Source organism: Anabrus simplex, chromosome 6 (assembly GCF_040414725.1).
Source record: "Anabrus simplex isolate iqAnaSimp1 chromosome 6, ASM4041472v1, whole genome shotgun sequence".
Classification (NCBI taxonomy): domain Eukaryota; kingdom Metazoa; phylum Arthropoda; class Insecta; order Orthoptera; family Tettigoniidae; genus Anabrus; species Anabrus simplex.
The window spans coordinates 74,221,388-74,238,132 of NC_090270.1; the positions used below are offsets into that span (position 1 = coordinate 74,221,388).

Below are 16,745 nucleotides of genomic sequence, written 5' to 3' on the forward strand. Positions count from 1 at the left end.
GAAGGGAGTGAACGGGTAGTACTGAAGGCACAGTGTGTGTATTGCTATACATCTACAACTGTGCCCATTTCAATCACAGCAGTCCTGTAGCGGGCTGTGTTAAACGGGGAGGTGGGATGATGCCATTCTTTGTTTATATCGGGACACCGTTTCTGTGCATGCGTGGAAACTTTCCTCGTACACGAATGCACAGAAATGGTGTTCCGACGTAAACAAAGCAAGGCATACCCCCACATTCTCGCTTAACACATTGCTGCAGGAAGACAACCCGCTACAAGACTTTTGTGACTGAAATGGGCACATTGGTGAGGGTATATGTATAGCAATAGACACACTGCGCCTTCATCACTACCCGTTCATATTTCCCCCTTCCTTTTTCGGTATTCGAGTGGCCTTCAACTCTACCCCTTCACTCCCTCCTTAACTTTTCAGTACCGGAGTAGGGCAGTGTTGATTGTTTATATCGGGACACCATTTCTGTGCATGCGTGTACACAATTGAACCTACAGATATAATTTTTGTTGTGGGTGTCCACATGATTTTTATCTACATGGGAGGTTAATTACAGTTGGATAATGAAAGTTTAGCTTGATAAAATAGTAAATTACCACGTTAGTTGACCGTGCGGTTAGGGGCGCGCAGCTGTAGGCTTGCATCTGGGAGATAGTAGGTTCGAATTCCACTGTTGGCAGCCCTGAAGGTGGTTTTCCGTGGTTTCCCATTTTCACACGAGGCAAATGCTGGGGCTGTACCTTAACGCCACGACCGCTTCCTTCCCGTTCCTAGCCTTTTCCTATTCCATAAGACCTATCTGTGTCTGTGCGACGTAAAGCAAATTGTTCAATAATAAATGCGATGAACATTCAGTACCAAGTATCATGCGCTCATCCTGCTTTTTTTTAGTGGCTATACAAAAATGTCATAGTTCTGTTCAATAAAGGAAAAAAATCACCAGGGTAGTACACCAGAGGAACAATAAACATATTTTTCTGATTGGCTTAAATTTATTTATTCATGTTGTTCAGTTGGTCGAGTGGTATAGTCATAGTCAGTGCATTCCACCATAGGCCGGATAGACGTTGCGATGGCCGCTATAGCTACTCCCGTGAAGTGCATCAGGCAATCGGATTCCATTAGTGCGTCTTCTTCTCTCTCATGATTCGTGGGGGTAGTAGACCTGTAGAGTATAAGAATTAGTTTTCCAAACCACAACAACAACAGAGAAGTTCTTCAGATCATAAAAAACGATGTACTAGAAATACAGTATTTACACATTTTATGCAGCATTTTTAATAGGGTCTATATATTATCACATCAGATAGATTTTATTAATATGGGATGACTAATCTCGTAATCTGACAACTTATAGACATCTTAGGCCTCATTTTCGTTAAGTGTATGAGGGAAAATGATAACCGCCGGGCTGAGTAGCTCAGACGGTAGAGCGCTGGCCTTCGGACTCCAAGTTGCCAGGTTCGATTCTGGTTAGTCCGGTAGTACTTAAAGGTGCTCGAGTACGCCAGCCTCGTCTCCGCAGATTTACCGACACACAAAAAAAACTCTTGCGGAACAAAATTCCGGCACCTCCTTGTCTCCGAAAAACCATAGAAGTAGTTGGTGGAACGTAACACCAGTAACATTAGTATTAAAATTATAACCTGAAAAGTAACGAGCATTTCACTACATTAACACTTGGAGAATGAGAAGAAGATGGCAGTGGACCGTCGTCATCATTACTATTATTAAAAAATTGTGGAATGAGAGCATATCATTACTATAAAACGTAATGCCTTAGCGGTCAGTCTGCAAGCAATTCCATATTTCTAGCATTAAAAAAATAAGTGTGCTGAGTTCCCTAAAATTCCTGCTGGTCTTTCAGGATGTGCCGGGATGCCAGAATGTTTCTCTAAAGCAAAGAAGGCTTGCATAGCCGCGAGATCTCTAGTTTAACTTGGAATTCGAATTATAGGACGCGATTTTTTGTTTCAAAAATCCTACGTGCATTGGCCGGGAAATTTCGCCCCCAAAAGGCGTTCTTAAAGCACCAGAAGTTTTACTGACATAGATCCCTCTTGTATTTAAGCACTTTGCAGTAGCATGGAGATTCAACCCCACAAAACACCCACAGTATCTCGTGCCTGTCGTAAGAGGTGACTAAATGTGATACGTAACTTCAGAGGGTTCTCAACTTGGAAACGCGGGTTGGCGATCACGACTTTTTTTTTTTTTTTTTTTTTTTTTTTTTTTTTTTTTTTTTTTTTTTTTTTACAATTTGCTTTACTTCGCACCGACAGGCATAGGTCTTATGGCGACGATGGGACAGGAGTGGGCTAGGTGTGAGAAGGCAGCCGTGGCCTTATGTACAGCCCCAGCATTTTCCTGGTGTAAAAATGGGAAACCACTGAAATCCATCTTCAGGGCTGCCGACAGTAGGGTTCGAACCCACCATCTCCTGATTAATGGATACTGACCGTACTTAAGCGACTGCAGCTATCGAGCTTAGTACGACACAACTAGTCGAGTCTCGTCTTGTTTCCACTAGAACTAAGCTCCTCACTTACATCGTTCTTGTAGTAACTCCCTTGCGTTTTTTTAGTGGCTATACAAAAACGTCATAGTTCTGTTCAATAAAGGAAAAAATCACCAGGATAGTACACCAGAGGAACAATAAATATATTTTTCTGATTGGCTTACTCTACATTCACTGTGTCTAATAAAGTCAAACTAAAGAATCAAGTTACAAGGCAGTCCATTTCAACCACTCATATTCACTTTTTTCTTTTTACTCCTACCCCCCCCCCCCCCTCCTCCCTCCCACATTTTCTTTTAACCTAGAGCTGACCTCCGTTCATAGGTTAGTGTTTGTGTGCCGGAATTTACTTCAAACCTGTAACAGACTGGCCCATCAAACGTGTGATGTGGCCAAAAGATATGTTGAAAGAGGTTCTGACAAAATTAGATAAAATACTATTGAATACTAGATTTATTTTCACAATACCGTACTCTGGATCGTACATAAATATAGATTTGTATCAACATCACAATATACAGAACAAAACATGGACTGCTTTATAAGATACAAAATCAAAGAAAGGTGGTGGTGGTGGTGGTGGTTGTCTTAAGAGGGAATACAACGGGCAATCATTCTCTATTAACATTAATCAGAGGGAAAAATCTGAAGGAGTCGTGGACACTTCGAAAAATGAAGGTATCTACCAAAGAAAGACAAGGGCCACCAAGGGTATGAAAATGAAAGACTCCCTAGACCTCGAATGCTCTAATACTCTCGGGGTCGGAAAAGAACATTAGTTGAACAAGGGAGGTCAGATAGGATAGATGGGAGTAAGGAGCGTTGCAAAAGTAAGTGGAAGCAATGCCAGGATTCTGCTAAGGGCTCTGTGGTCACTAACCCACGCTCCCAAGTTAAAGAGACCCTGCGGCCTAAAATCAAGCAAAAGGGATAATATTCTTCAGTCATATTTTCACCATTGTATTATATAACCTACGTTTGAAGTAATTACTGCTCTGGTCCTTGACTGAATGGTCAACTTTGGGCCCTTCAGTTCGTAGGGGCTTCGGTTGAATTCCTAGCCGGGTTGGAGATTTTATCCGCGTCTGGTTCATTCCTCTGATTCGGGGACTGGATGTTCTTGTTTGTATCAAATACACACCTCTCCATTTGCATACAGGACCACCAGCCACGACAAAAACACGCAATACACACCTCCATATACGGCTGGCGTAAGGAAATGCACCCATCCGTAAAACAGGGCAAAGTTTGCACCAGTTACTCCATCAAGGAGTGGGAAATGCAGCGAAAGAAATAAAAAGAAAATTCTTATCCTCGCCTCGAGGTGGTGCAACTCTTTCCAGCCACACCTCCAGTGGAGATGAGCGGCATGTACCATTTTAGCCACATACTAGCTCTCCTGCGATTCTTAAATCTCTGGCAGTGTGAGGAATCGAACTCGGGTCTCCGAGTACGGCAGCTAATAGTGCTAACCGTTGCGCTATGGAGGTGCACAGCAAAAGAAGTCTGAAGTAATAATTACATAAACATGACTTATCATAACATATGAATTTAATATAATTATATTTGATATTAAAATTATTAAGGCTGTCTATTTTTCATAGTAATTAAACACATCGTCCGCCTCTGTGGTGTAGTGGTTGGTGTGATTAGCTGCCACTACCGGAGGCCCGGGTTCGATTCCCGGCTCTGCCACGAAATTTGAAAAACTGTACGAGGGCTGGAACGGGGTCCACTAAGCCTCGGGAGGTCGACTGAGTAGTAGGGGGAGGGGGGAGGTGTTACCACTTCCTACTTCTCGAAGCATTTGCCGCCGGAATGGTACCTAACTTAAGGCTACGGCCGAATCCTTAGCTCTTCCCTGTCTATCCCTTCCGATCTTCCCATCCCCACCACAAGGTCTCTGTCCAGCATGGCAGATGAGGTCGCCTGGGTGAGGTACTGATCCTCCTCCCCAGTTGTATTTCCCGACCCAACATCTCACACTCCAGGACATTGCCCTTGAGGCGGTGGAGGTGGGATCCCTCGCTGAGTCCGAGGGAAAAACCAACCCTGGACGGTAAACGGATGAAGAAACAAGCAAACAAACTAACAAACAAACAAACAAACAAACAAATGAACAAACAAACAAATGAACTCTTATCTCAATCGCTGTGTAAAGAACTAGTAGTACGTAAGCCTGTCTTCGACAATCAATTTTAGTTTGTAAAACGTAATTGGAAAATTTAAAGGAATGTTGTACGTTACGAAAAAAGTTGCACTTTGCATGTTACATACATGTCAAATTTACAGAATCATTATTATATATATATATATATATATATATATATGTGTTTTACTTTTGACTATGGATTCACGAACTCTTGAGAAAACTACGTATAGTTGTCCATAACGGTGAGCTTTATCCCTGCTGGTAGAGTTTGTCCCTCTGACTTGTTGATTGTGACAAAGAAGGTTGAATTTAGAGGAAATTACCTCCGTTTAAGAATGAAAGATATGTCACTATTTTCGAAGCTATTCTTGGAGTAACACACATTCTTCCTAAAGCTGATCCCATCAGAATTTCTGCAGGAACAATATTTTTGTCTGTGTTTATCTCAGTCATTCTCGTTCCGTTGTACGAACCACCATTAGTATTTAAACTGTGAAGAAGAATATTAAGACGTATCCAACGTTTGTGTCCAACTTGTGATGTGGGATGCCAGAAGAAAGGAATAAGATAGTTAATATATTAATATATTTAATTGGATAATGTACTTCTTCATAAACATCATCGTGTTCTATTGAGTCAATTCTAATGTTTAGTCTCTCAAAAGAAAAAGAAGAATGAGTGAGCTGTGGCGATGATCATAGTCTTACGAAGAGGAAGAATAACTGGGTAACCATCCTCTATTAACACTAATCAGAGGGAGAAAATGGAAAGGAGCCGACATAAAGAAATATTACGGTATCTGCCTAAGAAAGACGAGGGCCATAAAGAGCGTGACTATGTCTCGCAATCCTAATACCGTCAGGGTCGGAAAAGAAAGAGTTGACTAAGGAAGGTCGGATAGGAAAGGTGAAAGCAAGGAGACTAGCACAAGTTAGTTAGTGAAAGCAATGCCAAGACTCAGCTAAGGACTCCGTGGTTACCAATCCACGCTCCCAATGTAAGAGCGCCTTAGGCCCCTTTTAGTCGCATGGTATTTTATGTACCTCGCATTTAATATTTTATTCAAGTTATTATAAAAATATAATTCGCCTCCCGTGTAGATAGAAACCATGCGGGTACCGGTACCGTAACGACAACAAGCAAACCGATAAGATCAATTGTTTGAGAAAAGAGTCTTATATTCCTACCGCCTTTCCCCACGCATGTGGGGTCGCACATGTGAATAGTATAAGTGGAGAGTTCTGCGGCCACCGGCACCGCGGGTCCCACCGCAGGCCCCTCCGCAGAGGCTTCCACCGCATTGCTATGCTGGCTAAAAGAGCGAGCCTAACCTCATATCCGCCATCTAGGAGCAGCTTAACCTAACTTAACGCGTAAGAGAGCTAGCCTAACCTCATGGAGGGGTCTAACCTCAGTTTTACGGCCGGATGCCCTTCCTGATGCCTAAGAGAGCGAGCTTAACCTTACATCCACTATCTTGGAGGGGCTAACCTTTTTACGCGCAAGACAGCAATCCTAACCTCATGGAAGGGCCTAACCTCAGTTTTACGGCCGAATGCCCTTCCCGACGCCAATTGCACAAGATGGCGGCTATAAACAGCTCCCTGTGAGACGGCTTAAGGGCGCTTGCACAAGATGGCTGCTATCTAATTGCTCAAGATGGCGCTGACAGCGGCCATCTATAATCAACAGAGCACCGTGCTGCTATCTTTACAGCTACTACCTTAAGCATGTGGTGGCGGGCAATTTTAAATTCCGCGTGCTCTTGTTTGTAAATAAATCCCCGTGCTTTTTGACAGCTGCCATTTTTCATCAACAACGCATCGTGCTGCCATCTTTAGAGCACAAAACCTTATCCTTAGGCATGTAGCGGCGGACAATTTGAAAAATTTGAATGTTGCAGGAGGTATTTCGGAAGCATGTTACCTCTTCGCAAAACGTTGTTAAGAAGCATATCAACCTTGTCAGCAGCAAAACGAACACTGTTGTAGCACATTGTAAATAAATATTTGATTGCATTCAAAATGTTGTACTTATTGCATTCCTTACATCTACTCTAAAGGCTTGAGAAAACGAACAAGTCTAAACATGCACAACTATGATGACGTTATCGCTGCAACACGTGCACACTCTTGTTTTAGTGATGCATGTTTAAACTTGTTCGACAGAGATATATCTTAACAGAGGAGGAAGAGGAGAAGACCATAACAGCCTATGTATAGCCGCCATCTTGTGCAATCGCCCATAGCCGCCATTTCTAACAGCATCTTGGTTTTAAATATAAGATAATAATAGTGTTGAGAAGGGCAGCTCGTTAAGTATGTTGAGAAGGGCAGCTTGCTATAAGATCGTAGTAAGTTGTAAAGGGCAGCTTGCTTGCTTGCGGCGTGGCTAAGTCCCGCGCTGTAAAGTTTACTTCCGTCAAGTTAGCAGTAAGCCATGTGCATGTAGTTAAATGAAATTAAATGTCGTATGGCTTTTAGTGCCGGGATATCCCAGGACGGGTTCGGCTCGCCAGGTGCACGTCTATTTGACTCCCGTAGGCGACCTGCGCGTCGTGATGGGGGATGAAATGATAAAGACAACACATACACCCAGCCCCTGTGCCGTAGGAATTAACCAATTAAGGTTAAAATCCCCGACCCGGCCGGGAATCGAACCCGGGACACTCTGAACCGAAGGCCAGTACGCTGACCGTTCAGCCAACGAGTCGGACCATGTAGTTAAAGATAGTGGCTGACAGCTGTCAAAAAGCACATGGAATTTTTCGAATTGCTCGCCACTACATGCCTAATGATAAGGTTCATTGCTCTAAAGGTGGCAGCACGATGCGTTGTTGTTTAAAGATGGCGGATGACAGCTGTCGAAAAAGCACATGGAATTTTTCAAATTGCCTGCCACCACGTGCTTAAGGTAGTAGCCGTCAAAAAGCACGTGGCTTTGTTTACAAACAAGAGCACGTGGAATTTCAAGTTGCCCGTCACCACGTGCTTAAGGTAGTAGCCGTAAAGATAGCAGCACGGTGCTCTGTTGATTATAGATGGCCGCTGTCAGCGCCATCTTGAGCAATTAGATAGCCGCCATCTTGCGCAAGCGTACCTAGGGGTCTCATACGCGCCTATGTATAGCAGCCATCTTGTGCAAGCGCCTTTAAGCCGTATATAAGAAGCTATGTTTAACCGCCAACTTGAGCAATTAGATAGCCGCTATCTTGCGCAAGCGTCCCTAGGGTATCTCATTAGAGCAGCAGCCATCTTGCGCAAGCACCCGTAAGCCGTCTCATAAGGAGCTGTGTGTAGCCGCCATCTTGTGCAATTGGCGTCGGGAAGGTCATCCGGCCGTAAAACTGAGGTTAGGCTAGCTCTCTTACGCGTTAAGTTAGGTTAAGCTGCTCCAAGATGGCGGATGTGAGGTTAGGCTCGCTCTGTTAGCCAGCATAGCAATGCGGTGGAAGCCTCTGCGGCGGGACCCGCGGTGGCGGTGGCCGCAGAACTCTCCACTTCTACTACTCATGTGGATTTGGCCCTGTTTTATGGCTGGATGCCCTTCCTGCCGTCAACCCTATATGGAGGGATGTAATCACTTTTGTGGTGGTTGGTAGTGTAGGGTGGTGTGTGAACATGAAGTTTTGGAACGGATACAAAAGCTATTAAAATCCCTGACCGGCCGAGAATCGAAGCCCGGGACCCTCTGAACCGAAGGTTAGTACGCTGCCCATTCAGCCAACGAGTCAGACTGTTTGAGAAAAGAGTACCTGCCAGGAACTTAAAACAACGCGCTCATTATTTTTTGAGGGACTTAATAAGTTATTTTATCACCTTTCCAAACGATCAAGAACCTGATGGTTGATGATAACTTGTTCCGTTACTTTCGGAAAGAAGCAATCTGGGACGCTGAGACAGTACTCATTAATGAACACTTTCCAATTGGCTTTAATGGTCTTTAGTTCTATAACACCTCCAGCAACAAAATGGCCACCACAAAACTCTGACCTTAAAACAATGAGCAACTCCGTGCAATCAAACAGTACCGATACGTACGTACACGTCGCTCCTCTGCTGATTAACTGCCTAACGCTGTGAAGACTTTAGAAACATCACTCCAGACATACAGTACTTCACCGCATAATAACAAGGGTGCCGAGGCATAGAACTCGGCAGAGCACACACGCACATCATGTCATCATAAAGGTAAGGTAAGGTGTATTCTGCCCGAAGGCAGGTCCGAACCACCGCAGAGGTGTGCCTGAGCCGGAGTTTACTTACGGTAGGGTGGCCAGTTCCTTTCCGCTCCTCCCTTCCTTTACCTCCTACCAACAGCGCGTGGCAACCCATACAGATCTTGACCACGCCCAACGTTGCTCAACTTCGGAGATCTCACGGAATCCGGTGTTTCAACACGGCTACGGCCGTTGGCTGTCATTACAGTATAAGTAAGGAAGTAAATAACTAAGAATGTTTAGTATTATTTCCTACTATCCTGTATAAAGGACAGTTAATTTCTCTTCGATTCAACTATGAAGGTCAATAAATAATATTAGGCCTACTAGTTGTACGCCCCACTAACTACATACTTCTACGATTTTTCGTAGACTCAGAGGTACCCGAATTTTGTCCCGCAAGAGTTCTTTAACGTGCCAGTAAATCTACCAACACAAGGCTGACATATTGGAGCACCTTGAAATACCACCGGACTGAGGCGGGATCGAATCTCTAACTTGAGTTCATAAGGCGAGCTCTCTTACCACCTCAGCTACTCAGCCCTCCATGAAGATTTCTTCTTCTTCTTATGATGATGATGATGATGATCATGATGATGATGATGCTTGTTATTTAAAGGGGCCTAATATCTAAGGTCATCGGCCCGATGAAGATTTCAAATTCATGGTTTGTACCGATTCAGTATCCTCATTGTCTGTCTAGTTTTTCTATGGACTGCGTAGGAAGGACTTTAATATCGTTTGTATGAGTAATTAAAGTGTGCCATTAATTACTAGTACGAAATTTTTTAATGTCATTTTTATACCATACTTGGAGTATCTGTTGGTAGATATAATTTAACATCCTAACACATGTCGTTAACTGCGCAGTATGAGACTGGTAGGCTATTTTGCGAGACATTTGTACGTTTTGACGGAAAGGACCACTACATCTACACAAGAGCAAGAACAGTCCAGATGACCTCTTCTTCAAAAAGTGCAATATGGCACTTAACTCGAAATGCTTTGGACCATATCATTCAGGGTAGACTTTGCAAGTTCTCAAACTCTCTTGCTATCTCTTTTTATGAAGCAGCTCTCTTCTACTGGTGATCTTTCCAGATCCTAGGCATTGTCAGTAAAGAAGACTATTTGCTTTACATCGCACCGACACAAATAGGATTTAAGGCGAAGACGGGATAGAAAAGGGCTAGGAGTGGAAAGGGATCGACCGAGGCCTTAGTTAAGGTACAACCCTAGTATGTACCAGGTGCGAAAATAGGAAACCACAGAAAACCATATTCAGAGCTGCCGACAGTAAAGTTCGAACCCACTCTCTCCCGAATGCAAGCTCACAGCTGCGCGACCCTAACCACACGGCCAACTCGCTTGGTAATAAAGAAAACAAACGAAAATGAAACCGAGCACAAGTCCAAAAGACATCGCTATTTATCACTCATTTACACGACAGCACATCATTGTACGCCTACTGAAATATAAAACTATAATAGTGTTAATATTTTTATAATATTGGCTTTACGTCCCACTAACTACTTTCACGGTTTTCGGAGACTCTAAGATGCCGTAATTTAGTTCCACTGCAGTTCTTTTACGTTCCAGTAAGTTTAGCGAGACGAGGATGACGTATTTGAGCACCTTCACTTACCACCGGACTGAGCCAGGATCGAATCTGCCAAGGTGAGGCCAGAAGGCCAGCGCCACAACCGTCTGAGCCACTCAGCCCGTCTTAATATTTTTGACAGTGAGCTTCTTTTGAGATAAAACAAACTTCCACCACATTCTTAAGGAAAGATGACCGAGCTCGATAGCTGCAGTCGCTTAAGTGCGGCCAGTATCCAGTAATTCGGGAGATAGTGGGTTCGAACTCCACTGTCGGCAGCCCTGGAAAAAGTTTTCCGTAGTTTCTAATTTTTACACTACGCAAATGCTGGGGCTGTACCTTAATTAAGCCCACGGCTGCTTCCTTCCCACTCCTAGCCCTTTCCTGTCCCATCGTCGCCGTAAGACCTGTCTGTGTCGCTGTGACGTAAAGCAAAAAAAAAACACGATAGATTGACCATTTATATATATTCATATTCGTACAGTTTGCTTTACGTCGCACCCACAAATGTCTTATGGCGACGATCGGATACGAAAGGGGAAAGGGCTAGAAGTGTGAAGGAAGCACCTTGGCGTTAATTAAGGTACAGCCCCAGCATTTGCCTGGTGTGAAAATTTGAAACTACGGAAAATCTTCAGGGCTGCCGACAACAGAGTTCAAACCCACCATCTCCCAAATCCAAGCTGATAGCTACGTGACGCAAACCGCGCAGTCTCTTGCTCGGTATCTTCATATTCAAAAACCATCTCACTCTAATTACGATGGAATTACTGGACTGGATAACAAAGCGCAGCGCAAAAACTGAGGAAGAATATTGCTGACCATCATCAAACACAGGAGAAGTTGCACATCTGAGATGGTCGTGGTGGTGATTATTGTTTTAAGAGGACGAACAACTAGGCAACCATCCTCTATTAACACTAATGAGAGGAAACATATGGAAGGGGTCAGACACTTCGAAAAATGAAGATATCGACCAAAGAAGAGAAGGACCACGAAAGGCGCGAAAATTAAAGACTCCCTAGGCCTCCGCACGTAATACCGTCGAGGTCGGAAAAGAACAAGAGTTGACCAAGAGAAGTTGAATAGGATAGATCAAAGTGAGGAGCCTGACAAGTGGAAGCAGTGCCATAGCTCAGATAAGGGCTCCGTGGTCGCCACCCCACACCCTCAAGTTAACATCCCCTGGATACCCTTTTGGTCACCTTTCACGACAGGCAGGGGGTACGGTGGGTGTTATTCTACCACCACCACCACCACCACCACCCACAGGAAGTCCTATGCATATTGTAGGAACTTCATAAACCCTAGTAACGTAAATAAGGCATTTATCGCAACCCTCGCCTTCAGCTGCAGAATAATAATAATAATAATAATAATAATAATAATAATAATAATAATAATAATAATAATAATAATAATAATAATAATAATAATAATAATAATAAAAATAATAATAATAATAATAACAACAACAATCCACAAACCTAGTACGGTGTCGTAGCAGGCGGAGAGGTGATACTCCGACGTGGCGCGTCTCAGGTGGCTGATAGGAGGGCTCCTCACCGGCTTGCCGGCGGAATGGAGCGAAATAAAATAGCTTTCGCGGACCAAACACACAACATCAAGAAATCCACTAGTGTCTGTTCTGGTATCCAGCGAGTAGTGGTCTGCGTATGTTCACCTAGTTCGTACGGCAGTGAAATATGGCTTGATATCAACAATTAAGTCTGTAATTACCGTGATCTTTATCGAAGATCACAACAACCAACTTCAGCTTGAAGTAATCAGGATGGAACAAAAGGAAAGAAGTCCCCTACCCCAGGCCTCAGTAAACGCACTGGACTTTCCTGGTCATCGGATTCTGGGGTACCAGGAACATCATGAAGAGAAGAGTCGGAGCTTCTTAAAATCTCTTCGCAAACACTGCATTGGCATCCTCAATGCAAACACACTCTTCAAACTTGGAAAACTAAAACGACTTACAGACATGCTGGAAAAATTTGACATCAAAATTCTTACCATTCAAGAGACGCGCTTCTTAGATGAAAATCATTTCGACACAGAAAATTAGAGGATTTACAAAGGTAAACCTGCTGTCAGAAGAGGCACGCCGTTATTGTTTGGTACAGGATTTGCAGTACACAAATCGTTCGCGGATAACATCATAGACTTCAATTCCATATCAGAATGTATCTCCACACTCTCCTTGAAATCAGGTAACAAAGCATACACAATTACCAATGCACATGCATCTACAAATGACCATAACAGAAAGAAGCCACAAGAAATTGAAGACTTCTGGGAAGACATGGAAGAAGTAACCAACAGCGTACCAGAAATACATGTGAAAATTTTGATGGAAGACTTCAATGCGCAATTAGGTAAGGAGAGAAAATACAGACAAATAACAGGCCCTTACTCGGCACACATTCGCACAAACAAAAATGGGGAACACCTCTCAAAATATTGTCAACAGTTTAACCTCAAAATTATGCCAACGCAATTTCAAAAGCCATGACGAAAACTTACGACATGGAAAGCACCCAACACAGTGTGTGGAGAATTCCAGATTGATCATGTATCCATTTCCAAGAAAAATACGCGGGAAATTTTAAATGTCAGAACGCGTAAAGGATTCCTTGAGTTGATCATTATTTACTACAAGTTAAGATTATGCCAATCCCAAGACAGAAAAAGACAGCGCAAAACAAAATTAAAAAACCTGATCCGGAATATTTGAAGATAAACAGTCATGAAAACATCACAAAAATCCGTAAGATTATCACAGAAATTTGGGTCACAGATAAAGTGCCAGAGGAATAGAAATGTGCATTAATCCATCCATTACACAAAAAGGGTGATATGTCAGATCCAAATAATTACAGAGGTATTTCGCTAGTACCAGTTTCGTACAAAATTTTCTCTAAGGTGCTATCAAACAGGCTAGAATCACAAGCAGATCTACAAATAGGGGAATACCAGGCAGGCTTCAGAAAACTGAGATCATGCGTCGAACAGATCTGGAACTTGAGAACATTTTTGAAAGTCAGACACACACTGTAGTTACCTTTGTGGACTTAAAAAAATAGTACGACTCCATAGACAGACAGACGCTCTTTGACGTACTGGAAGAATATGGCATTGACAGAAAAATCAGAGCACTTATACAACAGGCGCTTACAGACACCACCTCCAAGATTAAGTTCATGGGAGAAATTTCGGAACCCTTCCAAGATACACACAGGTGTCCGTCAAGGATACGGGCCGGGCTCTCACCAATCTTGTTCAACATGGTGTTAGATAAGGACAGTGGGAGGAACAAGTTAAAGGAATACAGCTGGGAAGAACACGTGAAACAAAACCAATAATAAAATGTCTGGCATTTGCAGATCACAGTCCTACTCAGCAATAATACAAAGGAGGCAAAGGAAGCACTGGAACGCTTGCATGAAATAGCTGTCAAAACAGGTCTACAGATATCTTACGAGAAGACCCAATACATGGAACGACAGAACAATGTGCACACCATGCATACTGTATATGGATTCGTAAAAAGGAGTCGAAAAATTTAAATATTTAGGGGAATACATACAAATAGCAGGATCAAACAAGGGTCTAACATAGACCGAACGGAAAAACTCCAGAAAGCATACAAACTCACATGGTCACATTATAATAAGAAAAACATATCAAGACAGGCCAAACTTGGACTCTACAAAACAGTCATATTACCAGAAGCTTTGTATGCGTCAGAAACGACCACAATTGAAGCATCAGGCATCATAGAGACAGAAAAAATAGAACGAAACAGTCTCAGGTAAATATTTGGACCAATACACAGAAATGGCATATGGATGAAACGACCTACCGAAGAGCTGTACCAGCACACTGACAGACTCACGCAGACATGACCAGGGAACGCAGACTAATTTTTTATGGGCACATATAGAGAATGGACAACAGACTTACAAAGAAAATCCTTGATGTAGCAAACAGTTCAAGCAATAAAACAAATTGATATCATGAAATAGAGGAAGACTTAAGGCAGGTGGGATCAGCAGGCAAATGATAGGAGACAGGAAAGAATCCAGAAAAAAAAATTAGGAATACAAAATTTATAGTAAATGAGAAGACAGGAACATTGTGGACAGAACAAAGGAAACAGGAGCACAGCCAAAGGATGAAAAGATTTTGGGAAGAGAAGAGGAAGAAGGGAAATAAGTAAACATTGTGTCATGAGATATTCGAGTTCAAACACTGTCAACAAACAAACAAACAAACAAACAAACAAACAAACAAATAATAGCGTACGGGCTCCAGAGAGGCCCGGTGCATGTTTTTTCCTAGTAGACGGCCTATTAAGCGACCTGCATGTCTGCGACGATGGAGCCCTACCTAAGTTGATTTCTAAGGCTGAAGACATTCATAAATCCCTAGTCCCCGAGCCAGACGAAGTAGCCAATTAAAGTTAAAATCCCAGACCCGGCCGGGAATCGAACTCGCGACCCCCTGGGCCAAAAGCCAGCACACTAACCATTTAGACATGGAGCCGGACTACTCATAGCGAAAGAAACTTCAAAAAGCCCTTTGTGCAGCATTCGTTGCTTACCCTACAGCGAATACTTACTGCAGCAACGCCTGTGTCCATCTGCGGATGACCGTATAAAGAATGTACTATTTCTAAGGGTAACAAAATCTATTTTGCACCACACAGCTGTTTGTTCAACTGACCGGTAACTCTATACAACAGATCGCCGAGTAACTTACTGTTAGTATAGGCTATCCAAGAACCGAAATTATCGTCCACTGACAATAAAAGAATCAATCAGTGACTTTAATCCTCATCGCTGTCCTGGTTGGTAACCGAGCATGAGTGGCCTTCACTGAAAATCATGCAAAATCTGTGCTGGACGAACGATTATATTTTATTATATATATACGATCATATTTTATATTATAACGGCGATTTCGGATCAACACCTCGCGTTTCTTTTGTCGGTTGATATCCGAGTACCGAAGTAAACGTGATTTATAATTAACTAAACACAGGTACGCTACGATTTACTATTCATATGTCACAATCTTACTTCAAATTTCACAATGTTGGGGCTTTCTTAAGAGAAAAAGCGAAAAAAAAAAAAAAAAGTCTAGGAGTCACTTCCATTCATCATTTCATCGATGTGGTTGTGGTGATTATTGTTTAAAGAGGAAGTACAACTAGACACTATTCTCTATAAATATTAATCTGAGGGGGAAAATGGAAGGGATCCGACACTTCCAGAAATTAACATATCGGCCAAAGGAAGACGAGGGCCACGAAGGGCGTGAAAATAAAATACTCCTTAGGCTTCATAAACCTAATACCGTTGGGATCGGAGGAGACCAAGAGTTGACCAAGGGAGGTCGTATAGGATAATGAAAGTCAGGAGCCTGGCACAAGTAAGTGGAAGCAAAGCCGGGACTCTGTTAAGGGTTCCGTGGTTGCCCGCCCACGCCCCATGTCACTTTTTAGTCGCCTCTTACAATAGGCAGGGGATACCGTGGATGTATTGTACGGCCCCCACCCACTATGAAATTGATTATGATAGCAGATGTGAAAAATATGAGCAAGTCATCTTTGGGAAATCGAGAATATTTCTAATGTAACAGTTTGGAAGGGACGATGTTACTTTTTCCAGCTTTGCTCGTCCACGTTTTAGGGCCGGTATTATAATAGAGGTTTAAACTGTTGATTCAGTTTAAACTTCGGTTTATCTGTTAATCGTGTATTATAAAACTTAATCTTAAGTTTAACTAGAGGTTAATTTTACTGCCACGCATCTACCGTTTGAACTGAAGTTTAAGAATACATAACCTTAGAACATGGCAGAACGAATGGATCTCGAAGATATTTTTGAGCTGTTTGAAGAAATACTAAGCGATGAACAAGTGATTCAAATTATTGAACGACCACGGGCACTACGAGCTATCCGAGCAAGGGGGCGTCACTTTCATATATGGAATTTAAAATAGTTTTTTAATAGATTTAGGCTTACGAAACAGACTGCCATAACCCTCTTTCAGCAAATTGGTGCTAGAATAAAACATGCAACAAAAAGGTAAGAATGTAAAAATGACTCTTTCGAACTGTTTGAACGTCAAAGTGTAAATTTCAGAAAATAAAGTAACTTCCTTCTATTTCAGAAATCATGCTGTAGAACACGTCAGTCAGCTACTAATAGCATTGCAGTTTTATGCCTCC

The 16,745-nt window shown here is 42.6% G+C and overlaps 1 protein-coding gene across 1 annotated transcript in view; it reads right to left on the bottom strand.

Annotated features, from left to right (window-relative positions):
- Positions 1-1,000: 1,000 nt before the first annotated feature.
- Positions 1,001-16,745, bottom strand: part of LOC136875505 (UPF0764 protein C16orf89 homolog) — a 60,501-nt gene continuing 44,756 nt past the window's right edge. Inside the window, exon 6 of the mRNA XM_067149055.2 lies at positions 1,001-1,177. Coding sequence (XP_067005156.2) covers positions 1,009-1,177 — 169 coding nt within the window. The 3' untranslated portion in view covers positions 1,001-1,008. The remainder of the gene's footprint in view (positions 1,178-16,745) is intronic.